The 15,841-nt window shown below is 37.0% G+C and overlaps 1 protein-coding gene across 1 annotated transcript; it reads right to left on the minus strand.

Annotated features, from left to right (window-relative positions):
- Positions 1–7,420: 7,420 nt before the first annotated feature.
- LOC126591006 (mitochondrial Rho GTPase 2-like) lies at positions 7,421–12,734 on the minus strand. The gene is made up of 14 exons (XM_050256535.1): positions 12,494–12,734; positions 12,205–12,337; positions 11,950–12,099; positions 11,678–11,854; positions 11,340–11,591; positions 11,081–11,149; positions 10,901–10,956; positions 10,144–10,225; positions 9,769–9,980; positions 9,301–9,370; positions 8,998–9,107; positions 8,196–8,346; positions 7,855–8,041; positions 7,421–7,763 (listed from the first exon to the last, which is right to left on the minus strand). The coding sequence occupies exons 1-14, from the start codon at positions 12,697–12,699 to the stop codon at positions 7,690–7,692; spliced, it is 1,929 nt and encodes a 642-aa protein (XP_050112492.1). The 5' UTR covers positions 12,700–12,734; the 3' UTR covers positions 7,421–7,689.
- Positions 12,735–15,841: the final 3,107 nt, after the last annotated feature.

Consider the following 15,841-nt stretch of genomic DNA (forward strand, 5'->3'; position numbering starts at 1 on the left):
GTTGCTGCTGTGGTGATGCCACGGTGGTGCAAAAAAAAAAACCCAATTTTTCAAACCTAGGGTGTAAAAAAAACCTAATTTGTTTCTAATATATTTGATATACATTGACTCACATATTCCACACCGCAAATATAATTGCGTAATGCATGAAACAAATATATATATTGACAAATATATATATATATATATATATATATATATATATATATATATATTGTAAGGAAAATATAAACATAGAGGGGTTCATGCATCATGCGGAATGTTTTCATGCTTCGTGGATGTTTCAAATATCTTTTTTTATTTTAAGCATACCTGATTAGCAAAAAACAAATATAAGCCTTTGAATTTTCGTGGAAGATAGCCTCCTCCTACGATCCGTCAATTCCTCAGCTTCTAGCAAGAGCGTGCTGATAACGTGTTGTAGGCCTATTTGATTGAACGATCTAAGGGTTTAGAGAGAGAGAGAGAGAGGCCGACGGCATTGAGGGAGAAGAGAGAGTGATTTAATTGTGATGTGTGTTTGATTCACCCCATTGTGCCTTTATTTATAGTAGTAGGATAGATAAAAACCTTTCTTTTTAGGATTACAACATTTAATAGGTAATCAACTCCTAATAGGAATATAAGATACATTCTCATATCTACTAGGATTTACACAATCACATTCCTATTCTAAATATGACTGCAACAAAGAGGACTTTCTATGGATTCTCTGTCACCTCATGTTTTTTGCACAAAATTATAATAGTGACACGGGATACGTTAAATTATAATGTGGTAGAGAATTCATGAAGAGTTACTTTAAGCAAATCTCTTAGCATTTATCCTATCATTTCAATACAACGACATTTACACGTCATGTACGTAGTCGCATGCATAAATTGCAGTGTTTGTATATATGCATTACTTGTATTTAATGTTAAGACAAGTTGTTTGATACGAATATGCTGGCCATGAATTAGTAACCTGATAACCAAGAGAACATGATTATAACGTGTAATATTATCACTGGATAAATGATGACCATAGAAAGTTCTATGCTTATATAACCTTAAATTACTTAATTAATTTGTGAAGCAAATGCATTTTCTTTTGGCCACACACACACACATATATATAGACACACACACACACATATATATATATATATATATATATATATATATATGTATGTATATGTTTACACACACATAGTACTGATTTTAATAGTTTCTCTACTCATTAAACACATATCACATGTACGTATGCTTTACTTAATGGGTTGCAATGCATGAATTAATTAATGCTACAAACAACTACTACTCATCGTGGCAGTTGATGAGGAAGTGGTATCTGAGAATGTGCATGCTTGACAAAAGGATGAAGGGGATGATTCAGAGCAGAAGATCCAAGACGGTATCAAACTGCAGGACCCCACGACCGTAATTTCCATATGCATTTTGGATTCTCGATATCTTAGTCTATGCTCTTTGTTGGGGTTTCATACTTTCTCTAGATTTCTTTGTCTGCTTGCTCAAAACAGAAAAGAAAAGAAAAAAGATTTTCTGAACGTCGATCCATTTTGTAATTCATGTGTCCGTCTTCAATTCGACCATTACCCCTGACGGGCGAGAAATTTTTCCAAGTGACTGGAACACTGTACTAGGTTCCCAACCAATAGAACTTTAACATGTTTTTATTTCATTATTAAAATTTGAAAATTTGTCACGTTTAGCCATTTATTATTGACATTAATGAATTGATCAACAAATTTCCTAATATACCTCTAACATATAGTTCAAAGAAGTCATAAGACTCTTGAGTCTTGACCACCCTTCCATGCCGACCACCCACCATAGCAGAAAACACCCCCCTCCATCGCTGTCCTGTGATTCCACCGACGACACTCCATCTCTTCTATGTCTTCCTCTTTTTTTCTCCTCTCATCTCCAAGGAACCGGTGACACCTCAGATTTTCCATCGACGACCTCCGATTTAAGATCCTCTGGATTTGTAGGCGTTCCTTATGCCTTCTCCGTAAGAGAGGAGGGTCACAAATAAGAGGAAGAAACAGTGAGAACAAAAGACAAAGGGAGAGACACGTGAGAGGAAAGGAGGGAGGGGTGGGTGGGGTGAACAGTTCAGGTCTCCGGGATGGGAGTCGGCTAATGGGGGAGAAGGGTCGTGGTGGCGACTTGGGAATTGGGAACTTGTTTATTTTAGTTTTACTTTTATAAAAGTTGATTGTGTTAAATTGATATGCAATAAGAATGCAGGTGTAAGCAAATTATTAGTGAGCAACCCACCTACCATGCTGAAGTGTGTGTTCCAGTCACATGGAAAATTTTCTCCTAGCCTGGCCCATTCATACAATTATATGCTAAGCTAGGTACGTAGCTAGGAACCCTAGCTGTCGACGATATATTAGTACGTGTATGTCGATCGTATATCTTGGTGAGAAATCCTAACCGTCGTGGTTGTATCTACCGACTAGCTAGGAGAGTTTTTTTAGTGTTCCTGAAAGACGAATCAGTACGCCACATAATATACAATTGAAGAGACACTTGAAAAAAGAACTTTTTTTTCAATTATATAAAGGGAACTTTAATGAAAAGCTCCCGGTACTGTTCCTTTAACGAAAAACCACATTTTTACACTAAAAAATCAATCATGATACTATTCACTTTACCCTTTATTTTGTCCTTATCGTTAAAACTCAAAGTTTTCAAACCTTTTTCATTAGTTTTCCTTTATATAAATGTACCGCTTCGTATTCCGGGCAACACTAAAAATTTCTCACTAGCTAGAGATATCAATTACTTGTTTAAGAGTTAATTCAGGTATTTTTCACGTTAGTTTCATGCAATATGTTACATGTATGTTCATGGGGAGAGTGATCAATAATATATCTTCATGTATAGAACGAGATTATACCATGGCTCTGAACACGAGTGTACATCGGTCTTCAATTTGACCATTACCATAGCTCTGAACACATGAATTTATACCCGTCGATCATGGATAGTTATACTCTCTCTCTCTCTCTCTCTCTCTCTCTCTCATTATCCCGTTCGAGGAGATTTTTTTAGGAAACTTTAACGAAAAGTTCCTGGTACTGTTTACTTTAACGAAAAACCACAGTTTTACACTAAAAAGTCAATCCTGGTACTATTTACTTTACCCTTTTTTTTGTCTTTATCGTTAAAACGCAAAGTTTTTAAGCTCTTTTCATTAGTTTTCCTATTTTTTTAGTGTATTTAAAATACCGTCATATTACACTATTATTTCACTTACATGATAAATTAAATTCTATTTTTGTTTTTTTTGGTAAATTGTGCTTTGTTATTATTATTATAAATGAAACAGATCGATTATATCGTGCACTTGTATTATAAATTATAACACATAAAATAATAAATCATGTCACAAGTGTTTGGAGTACACAAAAAGTTTATGCTCTCTTTCCTTTCCTTTCTCTAGATTCTCTCTCCATGATTCTCTTCTTCAAATGCACCAAGCATGTTGGGACAACGATCTTAGGGAGCTAGCCCCTGCACAGATGCCTGAAGGAAAATAGTCAAAAAGCATGCAACTAAAAGAGATACATTGAGATCTTGAGAGAAATAAAATTGTTCTTCAGGCAGACAGATCACAGAGAGAAAATTGACCAAGGGAGGTTTTTCTTTGGAAGTGATGGAAACCCAAGAACAAGATATTGTTTACCTCTATCTCTGCCAACTTGGTACATGTCGATATTCCACGATCCCCCATCCTTTAAGTCAAATCAGATTCTTTGTTTTGTTTTGTTTTGTTTTGTTTAGGGTGATGCAATGTACAAAAACAAAAAATATGATATGTTCTCGAATACAAATGATATTCAAATATAATAATAAAATTTGTTAAAAATGTGTCGACAAGTCAATTTTGTATTTCTAAATAATTTTATTGTTTAAAAAACACAAACAAATTTTTATGGGGTGTGCTATCCACATACCACTTTTTACTTCTCACACACCTTTTGTTAATTTTTGTCCGTTGATCTTCTTTAATTTATCTGATCCGACAGACGAAAATTAGAAAGGTATGTGAGAAGTAAAAAATGGTGTGTGGATATCACACTCAATTTTTTATTAGAAGCCTCTTAGACCATCTCCAAACCTGGGCTAAAAGCCAAATTACCCCCCAAATTACCCCCCCCAAACACTCTCCAACCCATGTTAATATTTTAGGCTAAATGCCAAATGTTATTTCTGGGCCAAATACCCCCCAGCTTTCCCCCCAGGCTAAATGCCAAATGTTTATCGGAATTTAAATTTTTTTAGATTAAAATGTTCATAAAATTAATTTACAATAATCTACATTTTTATTTTTTATTTTTTTAAATTGATTTAAGAAAAAAATTAGCCTAAGTTCATTCTTTAATAATTCCGGGCTAAAATTTTAGGTTAGAAGGGTTAGAGCAGAAAAGATGTTTCTGGGCTAAAAGCCAAATTTTCCGGGCTAAAAAATTTGGCTTTTAGCCCAAGGGTTGGAGATGGTCTTACAAATAACTAATTGAGTTTCATTTAATTTACCGTTTTGACATTTTGACATTAGTTATGTTGATAACTTCACTGTGAAATCAATTAGATTTAGGGCGAATACATCGATCTTGCACATACAACTAATACAAGCTTACAACAAACTCTAAGAAAAGACAAACATACACAAGACATCACTTATACAAACATAGCATGAGTAATAGTTTTACTCACATCATTTACAGACAGATACATAAAATGAGCCTCAATCCAATGCGAAAAATCCTCCAATGAGGCCTAAACAAGGGAAGCCTAAAGGTGAAAGATGACACGCCCATGCTGCCAGGAATCTAGAGGCGATCATCCTCTATGTTGCTTTACATAAAATTTAGCCTTTTGCTAGTATAAGTATCACGCATGAAATCATAATTGGCTTAGCGACTTTGTCCCGATTTGTAGGTTTGAATCGATGAGATTGTTGAAAATTTTGGCCAACAAGTTCAATCAAGGTAAACCTAAAGAGGAACATAAACATCTGGATCAAAGGTGTGAAGTGAAGGCAGAGACACCAACCCCTAAGACAAAATCATGTCTTTTTTTTTCTCCATTGTTCTCTTTCACTCAATTACCTAGTGAATAGGACGATTTAGGATTTGAGATTTATACACTAATAGAACTACATGATTTGCATATGCCCGTCCATCCAGTCGAGGGATGCCCTAATTGAGTAGACAAAACTTTTAGCCGAAATCACACCATTACTGCATAGATTTGAGACAATTTGGGACTCATCACGTGTTACCTAATGTCTATACAGTACTTCGTGTACTAAGCCAAATGTGGGCTTAGGTATGTGTGGGTTGGTCTAGTTGGTTAGGCTTAAACAGTGTGATTGTTATGTTGTAATTGATTTTGAATTGCGCACTACAAAAATTCGAGGACTTTTAAAAATTGACTTGTGAAAAAGAAATTGTTAATACTTTGTTGATTGTATTGATCTTGACTTTTTGTTAATACTTTGTTAGCTAGCGGCTTTGCCTTGGCAATCTACCTTTTTGAGTGCCAAGAAAACTCATAGAGATATTTCAACATTCACTAGCCACTATCGTGTGATTCACTAGCACCAGAAATTGAATCTAGACTTTTCGTGTGGAATACGAGCTTTAAATTTGTTCCCAACCACGTACTATCTTGATTTTGACCATTTATTTTGTGGGAATAGACATAAAACTAATCATGATACTAACCATCTCTTAAATACCGGTGGATTCCACCATTGTATATAAAAACTCACTTAATGCCTATATTAGAGAGGTAATAAATAATGTGGTTAACTTTATATGCCTATGTAGCATTATTGTTGTCATTAAAGATTACAATCTAGTGATATTATTCTTCATTTGTAAGTGAGAGGTCTTGGGTTCGATTCTTGTCCAATAGAAGAGCCACCCACAAGGCTAAGGTGGGTAGTAGCCTAGGTAGGTTTTATGTAAGGCTTAGTGCTATCCATGAACTCATTTTTACTTCTTATACTCTCCTTTCAATTTTCAATTGTTAGATCAGAATTGAAGATGGTCAATGGCAAAAAATTAATAAGAGTGTGTTGGAGGTAAAAATGGGTGTGTGGATAACACTATTCTTTTGCAAACTCATGCTTATGACCCACTCAATTTCGTTATTATTTAATGTATATTTAGTAGAGGAAAGGTAGTAAATGATAAATTTTATGCTATAAATTATAAATTAGTTATGTCTCCCATCCCTGTTTTATCCTATTCGTTTAAAAACAAAGACCATTTATCTTATGTGATTTAGCTTCTCTTACTCAAGAAAAGAAAAATAATTTTTTAATTCCACAATTAAATCCTTATTTTTGCAATTCATTACTTTCCATTGCGATTTTCCAATGAATGTCACCTTTGGTACGTTCGTAATCTCTTTACTTACTTATTCTTGATTTAATTAGTAGGTTGGTTATTTATATCGTCCTTGAATTTATCAGTTAGGTTATGATTTTGAGAATAGTTTATATTCTATTGTTGTTCTTTTATATTATTGTTATATAATTCTATATAAACAAAAAAATAAACATATGATTTTATGGTACTAAATTCAGTTAGCCCACCCAAGAAAACAATTCTGGCTGCACCCTTGTTCTTGCCAAAACGAATTTGAACCAAATTAATGTAACTAACCATTGTGAGGTTTAACCCACTCTCTCGCTTTTTAGTGTAGACAATTGAAATTCATATATATAACCACCAGATAGGAAAGGGTTGCTCTATATATAAATAGTTAAGATTTTTTTTTTCTTTTGACGATAAAATATTTTAATCTACTCTTATTTATGGAGAGGGAATTTTTTTTTTTTTTTTTTTCACATATGGAGAGGGGATTAAAACTTGTGTACAAATTCTAAATAAAGAGTTAAGAGTTAGATCCTCGAGATGTGTATTGGGCTTCGGGGACAATAAATTCTCATGAGTTCCTTTGGACTTTAAAAAAGCCCAATCTTAAAAAAACCAATTTTACTTCCAAGAGTCCAACCCAAAAGTTTATTTGCCAATTGGGGTTTTAAAAAACAAAAAAACCACAAAATCTGTATGAACTGGGAATATTTTTATTTTATTTTATTATTATTAAAGGGAGGCGAAGGAGAGTTCGAAACTGATACAATAATTTAGGCGAGGGAGGAATTTCAAACCTAGACACATAGATTTCATTCTAATTTGATGTCCAAACTGGGAATATTGGACCACATGCTAAACTGGGAATATAAACCAAACATTCATTCTAATCCGATGTCTAAAGAAGAAAATCAATCGTGTCTCTGTGAAGGCAAACTCACAACTCCAATAATACCTGCCAAGCTTCTCCGGATCGGAGTTAAACAATATTTTGACAGCAAAAACAGGGACAAGTAACGGCTTAAGATCAAAATTGATTGTTAGTAAACTTGAAATTACCACTGCTTAAATTACAAGCAATACTGGTATGAACCATAGGAGATCTCTATATGTTAACGGAAAAAAAAAATTATAATTGCTAGTATTTCTATAAATGCGCTGTTTCGAGTATGTCCCTATTGAACTAGTTCCAAATTTTTTAGGAAAGGTATGATGGAAAACTAACCAGCAATGAAAATGTTGTAGGATGCAACAGCAAATGATTGATGGACAAATCCCGGTGTCTAACCAGAAGCGTTTCTCCTTGCTGCATAGGCACGATAAGCTGCCAGTCCGACAACAGCAATAGCCGCCCCAACTGTAATTTGATATAACACATCTATAGTGAAGAATATTCACATAAGGTAATGCCTATACAAGATAGAGAAAGCAAGAGAGGTGCTACGTACCTGAAACGCACAAAAGAGATTGATTAACAACCTGGAGGTACTTCTTGCGATTCCTCCTAGCCTCAGTTTCGGGAATGCTCAAGTGAGGGTGCTCAGCTACATTTACAATTTTATAGAACACATCATTCATAGTGCTCAACTTCATGCTCACACGAACAGGTGCCTCAATGCCCAGTTCGTGACTTATCTGAAACAACAGAGTCAAATATCCATAATTATCAGCTTCATTCTCCCTCAAAATGAATAATACGAAGCAAAAACACAAGTTCGTGGTGCAGTTGATAATGCATTTCCCAGACATATGAAAGTATGTGAAGACAAAACAATGAAGACTTGTATACCGCGACTGAATCTCGTACTGCCATTGGATATGCACCGAGATCATCCTTTGCAGCAACAAGGAGGCAAGGTACTCCAAAACCACTTTCTTCTCCTTGCTTAGCAACCTCCACAAGGAGTTCTCTTGATCTCTTCCATGAATGTTCGCTCGAACTAGAAAGTGAAAAACAGTGTCGCAACATGATATCAGAGACACAAATAAGACTTCAGGCGTATCTAAGTTATTCAACTAATGCCAGAAAGAAGACATGTAAAACCAACAGAACTGCATGCTACATATGTAGATATACAAAATGATTGAATTATTTGTCTAATCATATAAAGGTCTAAATTATTATGTGGATCTTTTAAGTTCGATCAACTTTTCAGCCATCTTCCCCCCATCTGTGGGGGGTCTACATATGAACAACATTTTTCCACAAAAAAGCAATTTGCAAACTCTGAACCGACCCAAACAAACAAAACCACCAAACCTTACACGGGTTGGTTAATAGGTTCTAACAAAAACCTCATCCCGCCGTAAAGTGTTGACTCTGGGTTAAGCCCAATGTGGAGCAAACCAAACCAAGTGAGTACCCCTATATACAGAATCCCTTGTATGTTAAAATTATATACGCATATGTGTATACCATGCAAAATTATTTCAATCGTATACAATGCCAGTTATATAAATTGGTCAACAACTATAAGAAGTAACGATATCATGAAAGGAAAGCATAACATACATTACCATTACACTACGTCTTGTGCAAAAGTGAAATAATAAATTTGACAATTTTATTGAAGAAAAGAAAATCGAATTACCTGGCATGTACAAAGACAGCAACATCACAGGCTGCCAAAAAGGTCTTATCAGACAAATGTGTTTTCACTTCATCTTCTGGTATCTCTCTCAGTACAAGAGTCTTATTCCCCTATGAACAAGTCAAGAAATCAAATAACGGATATTTTTAGATCCAGGATACTAGGAATCATATAGGCAATCATGTTTGTTCACTTATTTTATTTGCCACACTTCAATTTATTTTAAACCAGGACTTCATTAAACTTGCCTTATTCTCACAAAAACTATCTCAATGCAGAAATGTTATATATGATAGTACTCACCCCAATCTGGTTAATGACATTCACTGCATAACGTTCACCAGTAGGTATAGTCTCGCTCTTTGAGAAAGGCCTGAGGTTAAAATTGGCAACAACAAATTAACAAAGCCAAATGAAAGAACAAATGTACAGTCACGCAAAAATTTTCTAAAAGCAGAAAATAGACCACAGTCAAACAGGAAATGGATAGCAGACACGGTGAGCTTTGTCTCAGTTTGAAAAGAAAAAAGAAAAGAAAATTGGGTAGTTTCAGAAGCAAAATAGTTCATTTGTGTAGAACTAAAACAGCATCTGAGAACTAGGAGGTTATTATCAACCAAATTTGTTCTAACAAAGGATTGAGAAAATGGGATTAGGTATTCAGGTAAGTTTGGTTACCGTGAGTCAATAGGTTAACCCTTTCTCTTCACATTTATAATAAAAGGAGTACTAAGTAACCATGTTGAGTACAGTGAAAAGGGAGAGCCATACCTTCCTATGAATGAATTTAAAAGAGCGGATTTTCCTGCATTTTTAGGACCAAAAACGAAGCAATTGAAAACATTTCTTTCCGTTTTTTGCTTTTTACGATCTACTGCTCTTCTTCTAGTAACATGGATCGCTGAAGCAGGACTGCCATTGAACCCAACGTATATCAAATTCGCCAAACTTTGCTTTGGATCTATCAGTGTCATGAGGGCCCACTGGTCACACAAAACAAAGATATAGTTACAGTTTACAATTGGCTTAAGGAGATTGAACAAAGAAAAATGGAAACATGTATATCATCCAAAATAGACAACAAAAAAATTCATGATGAACATATGTAAGCTAATATAAACAGGGTAGCAATGAAAAAGAAGATACCTCAGACAAAAACGCATTAAGAGGTAAATTCCCTGATGCCGTTGTCTCTGCAGCATCCTCGTAAGGAGCTTCACTCCAAGGACTGAAATTTCAGTGAACAGCATATTAATCTATTTTTTGGAGAATAAAAAGAAACAATGATAGGAACATACATTATTTTATCCCCAACTAACAAAAGAGTATAAGGGAAAAGGCAGAAAAACATGGAGATAAATCAGGACTTTAGGGGTTAGTTATAATAACTTGGAAGAAACTAACAACATGTAGCTCGCGACACTATCACAATCAAAAGTATTGTATAAGAGAAAGACAGAATCTTTAACATTTGGAGTGTGACATCCTGGCCATCTCTTACCATTTACAAACCTAAACTCATCACGAGAGAAATTAACCATGACTCCATCATTAAAAATGAATATGTTTCAGAAACTCATAAAGACGACTATATATTCAGGATCTTATCCCAACACTTAAACATTTGGTTGTTTGTGAGGAACAGAAAATTTACTGCCCATTAAACAGAAAGTATAAACTCAAGCACACATCTATCAATTAACTATGAAATCTTTCAGGAAACAGAGGTGTACCCTTCTCAGCTGGCACAAGCAGCATAATATGCTGGTAACAATTAGAGTGGTTTCACTGAAAAAATAAGGGAATAACCAGGTATGCAATCCAACAAAATGAAATATATATATATATATATATATATATATATATTGCAGTAAACTAAGGAACATTGATTAGCTGAACTCACTTTTGTGGAGCCGTAGAAAATAGGTTATCAAGCTCATGTGGTTGAAGGGCTCCATCCTAGTTGCCAAGGCACATTTGGAAATAAAATGACAGCATACTCATTAGCACAGTTAGCATAGAAACAGCGTAAATCACATCGCAAAGGCACAAAAGTATGGTGAGAATGGATATTATGGCATACATTATCACGATCATTTATACGAAAGATCCCCTTCAGGTGCTCAATAGCCTCACTCGTAAGCTCCATGCTCTAAATATGACATTTAATAGTAAGCACTTCGTATCCACCATTAATAACAAAGTATCAAGAAACGATAGAAAATAAACACACAGGCAGAAACCAATACAACTGTTTATGACAAAACTTGCCCCAATACCTTCCAATTAACAAAACAGTGTAGACAACACTAAAACCTTAATATGATAAGATTGAGCTATACCTGATCTGAAAAACGCTTGGATGGAAGTACGAGAAGGTCTTCCCTGAGTTTTAGACCATCATCATATCCAAATTTTCTGAGGACGGACCAAGTTGTCTCAATACGTTCTCTCTCAATGAAAAGAGTATGAAGATAATAGAACCCCTCGGGCGTAAGACCAATATCATTGACACCTTCTGGTTTCCTCTCATGTACAACCCTCTTAACTCCCACAATTTCCTCAGGCTGTAGTGGAGCATTAAAACACTCAACCTGTTTGTAGTTACATAACGTCAAACTTCCAAATAAGTGATTGAAAAAGAACCACAAAACACATGATAAAAGAAAAGAAAAAAGACCTGGAATTTATTCAGCTCCTCATCATTAAGGGCACCGTCCATGTCGCAATCACAAAGAGTAAAAATCCTTTTCAAAGCTCTAATACATCGGGGTTGCAGACTTTGCGTTTCTTGATCAAACAATGGAGTTATTGGATGAAGGACGGCCTTTGAAGCATAATGAAACACTTCGGGAACCTATACACAAGTAAAATTCACATTGTTCAAACTTGAAGCTCCCTCACCTTTATATAACAACACACAACGAAAAGCGTTTTGGCATTTAAACATACCTGAACTTGAGCGGATGCGGAACACTCAATGCAAGTCTGAATTTCCCTAAACCGATGCATGATTGGTGCCATCACCTGCTCCATGCTCATCTGCTCCTGCGGATTTCGCAAATCTAACTTGCATCCAACCAGAATTACCGGCACGCTCACCTTATATTTTATTCCACATTCCCATATTATCGATTAATTAATAAAAATATTAACAATTCAAACAATTTCATAGCACCTAACCACTTGAATAATTGAATTGCAAACCTCCAAGTGCCGAAGCTCGAGCAGCCAGTAAGTAGTCAGACGAGTGAGCGTCATCGGCTGATCGCAGGCGTACGTTAGCACCACCACATCCGCTCGCTTCAATTCTTCGTTCCTCTTACTGCAATTCTCCAAGCTATACAAAAATATCGAGCAAATTCACATCAAAAAATCTGCTTTCTATTTTTTCTTGGCGAAAAAGAAATTGAATTTTCAAGCATTCCCTAATTTTACAGTGTATGTGTATATATATTTATACATATATATATATATGTGTGTATGTATAGCTGACCTGGAGGAGGTGTCGATGATGGTGAGGGGAACGTGATCTGGAAACATATCGGCGGCGAGGCGCGTTGGGGGAAGCACCGGAGGGACGGCGGGGTCGAAAGCGTCGGTGGCCACGGCGGCAATCAAGGTCGACTTGCCGGTGCCGCGTTCGCCGGAGACGACGACTCGGACGCCGGTGCGCTTTCCGGTGTACATAAGAGCTGACATGGCCAACGGGATGAGAGTTTTTATTTTTTATTTTTATGGTTGAAGGGATGAGAGAGCCGCGGGGTTTTTATGTGTCGAGCGAAGCGAATCAACGAAGGCGCGAGAACGACGCTCGTACGCTGTCGTTTTGTTTCTGCACTGTTCAATCTTGCTTGGAGAGAAAGATTGGGCTTTAAATTTAAAGCCCAATTATCGTACCAAAAGACCAATAAAAGCCCAATTATCTCGTCCCAAAAGCCCAGTAAAAGTCCAATATGTTGCTCGTACCAAAATCCCCTCGTCGAGTCTCGAGATTCTTGAGACTGGGACAGTAGAGCTAATACTAGCGCGGTTCACCAACCGAAGCGAAGATGTTACTTCGAACCCTGCGAAGCTCCATCGCCGCCGTCCGATATTTCTCTGCAGAAGCGCATGAGGTAACGAAGGCGGTGGCTGCCGCCACAGCGAAAAGCTCGAGCAGCCGGCAGCGACCGAGACACACTGGGAAGGAGACTATTGGGTAGTGCACTAGAGTCTAAAGGGCAGTAACCTTGAAGGAGATGGAGGCATTGGCATCTCCGAAAATTCGAGTCGCATATTTCTCCCTGCTCAGCCTGCATACAATCATTGGCGACAAGGAAGGTGTTCGGCGAATCTGGAAAAAAGTAAAAGCATTATCCCCCAAAATGAATGATGCCGAGTACACATGCATGCTGTCTTCACTTGTGAAACTCGAGCAGTTTGAAGAAGCTGAGAAACTGTATACTGAATGGGAATCCGTTTTCGGCGACTCGTGATCCTAGGGTTTCAAATATACTTCTTGCAGCGTACATCAACGAAGATCAAATGAAAAGGGCCGAAACCTTTCATAATCTGATGGTGCGAAATGGCATAAAGCCGTGTTACAGTACTTGGGAGCTTCTTACTTGGGGTTATTTGAAAAAAGAACATACGGAAAAAGCGCTAGAGTATTTCAAGAAAGCTGTTGGTAGTGTGAAGAGATGGGATCCTGACAAACGGTTGATTGGCGAAGTATTTGACAGGCTCAAGGGAAAAGACCATATTCAAGGGGGTGAGGAACTATTCGTAAGAGAATAAAGAAACATAAGCAAAAAATAAATAAATAAATAAATAATATATATTTAGAAAGGGGGGATCGGTATGATGCTAGCGATTGTTAGGAGATGTAATCACTAACAAGGTAGCGACTAAACAATCGTTATCAAATTACCGATCGTATCATTTTCTATTTTATTTATTTAGTTTATGTTTTTTTTAATTGAATTTTCTTTTCTTCCTACGTTTCACTAACAAGGTAACCATTCTCCGGATTCCGAAAATGCACCACTTTCCACACGCAACATCAGTTCCTCGGGTACCACAGAAAACTTTGCCAAAGATCTCTGACAAAGTTTAAACACATAAATTTTGAAGGTCCAGCTACCCTACTATTACCCACAAGGGTAAAGGAACAGCACCGCTGCTTCATAACTAGAAAGTCCCAATGTATGTCAACCTCTGTGCTCCGTGGCAAGGCAGACTGGCAAAAATGTCCAACCTTTACTCACATTCGAGAAAACACTCCCAACAAGATTGCTTGCTCAAAAATCAAAGAGGCAGCACCGCCCTCCAAATCTCGAGAGTCAGACTCCCAACAGGATCACTTTCTCAAAAATTGAAGAGACACTGCTCTCCGAATCTCGAGAGCCAGACTCCCAACAGGATTACTTTCTTAAAAATCGAAGAGACACTGCTCTGCGAATCTCAAGAGCCAGACTCCCAACAAGATTGCTTTCTCAAAAATCGAAGAGGCACAGTTCTCTGAATCTCGAGAGCTAGATCCCCGACAAGATTGCTTGTTCGAAAATCGAAGAGGCACCGTTCTCCGAACTTCGAGAGCCAGATTTCCTTGGATAAAGCTTATCTGCAATCTTCACACGTAACATAGCTTTCCAGATACCACAGACCACTTTTTCAAAGTGCTCTGACAAAGTTAAAACACGTGAAGCTTGCAACTCCCACTACATTGTTATGACCAAGAAGGGTAAAGGAATAGCACTACTACTTGTTGTTAGGGAAACTCCTATATATATCGACCTTCATCCTCCACAGCCAGGCAAACCTGCAAATAAAAAAACAATGCTCAACTTTTCTTCACATCCGAGAGGGCATTCTCAGCAGAGTCTCTCGAAATACTCAGCTTCTTTTCCTCCCGATAATACCTCTGCAAACAAGCCACACCAGAGCAAGAGTATCTCATATCATCAGGGTTAAAAGCAAGAATATCCCATATCATGTTTTTTCCCTGTCTTTTCCTTTGGCCTTGTTCTTACCTGCAAGACAAAGAGAAAGAGAGCAATCAATCAGCATTTGGAATCAAGCTTCCAGTCAGGAACTGACTGCTTGGAACCTCTTGCCTGATTACTTACCTGGCATTGCTCTCAAGTACTAATCTTCAACATCTTATGCTTCCAGATAATATACCACATCTGCCTGAGGAACAGATAGGGCAAGTGAGAATGATACAAGGAAGCATGTGGAGACAAATATAACAGAATACGTGCCGATACATCCACTACTTTGTCAACAGCAAAAGTATCCCATATCATCAGGGTCGAACGTACTCTAGATTTGATGGACTTGTTTTGACCCTCAAATTCTTGAGTCGGCCTTATACTCTGGAGGAAACCAGAAAACCCTCCAGCCCAGTTCAAGAATAAGCATGTGGAAAGTTACTTCTTAAAAAACATAAGTATCTCATATCATCTCTTCTCCATTTGCTTCTCCTTATCCTTGGTGCTATTTACGACACAAGGAGAAGGAGAACAATAAATTGGAAGCCGAAGTCGAACCTCTGATCCAGGTTGCTTGCTTGGAAGTCTGATTGATTACCTTGTCTGTTACCTCCTTCGACAACTCCTAGCTTGGCGACTTGGGGGACTCCTACAATAAGGTTTGTATCGCACTTGACCAAGCCCGAAACTACAAGTAAGCTTCAAGTGAAATTGATACATTACCTTGTGCATCTTCATCGTTTAAATATACCACCCCTGGATGGAGGAAAAGTACTTCCAGAGAATATGTCACATCTACATATGGGACAGATAAGGCAAGTGAAAATGATACCACACTTCGGTACTTAGAAATTTCGTGATTACTCAAT

Source organism: Malus sylvestris, chromosome 11 (assembly GCF_916048215.2).
Source record: "Malus sylvestris chromosome 11, drMalSylv7.2, whole genome shotgun sequence".
Lineage (NCBI taxonomy): Eukaryota > Viridiplantae > Streptophyta > Magnoliopsida > Rosales > Rosaceae > Malus > Malus sylvestris.

Coding starts and splice junctions, on each gene's coding strand:
- LOC126591006 (XM_050256535.1), bottom strand. CDS start 12,699: ATGTCAGCTCTTATGTACACCGGAAAGCGCACCGGCGTCCGAGTCGTC. Junction 12,100..12,204: donor TCGAGCTTCGGCACTTGGAG/GTTTGCAATTCA, acceptor ATAAAATATAAG/GTGAGCGTGCCGGTAATTCT. Junction 10,957..11,080: donor GTATAAATGATCGTGATAAT/GTATGCCATAAT, acceptor CTTGGCAACTAG/GATGGAGCCCTTCAACCACA.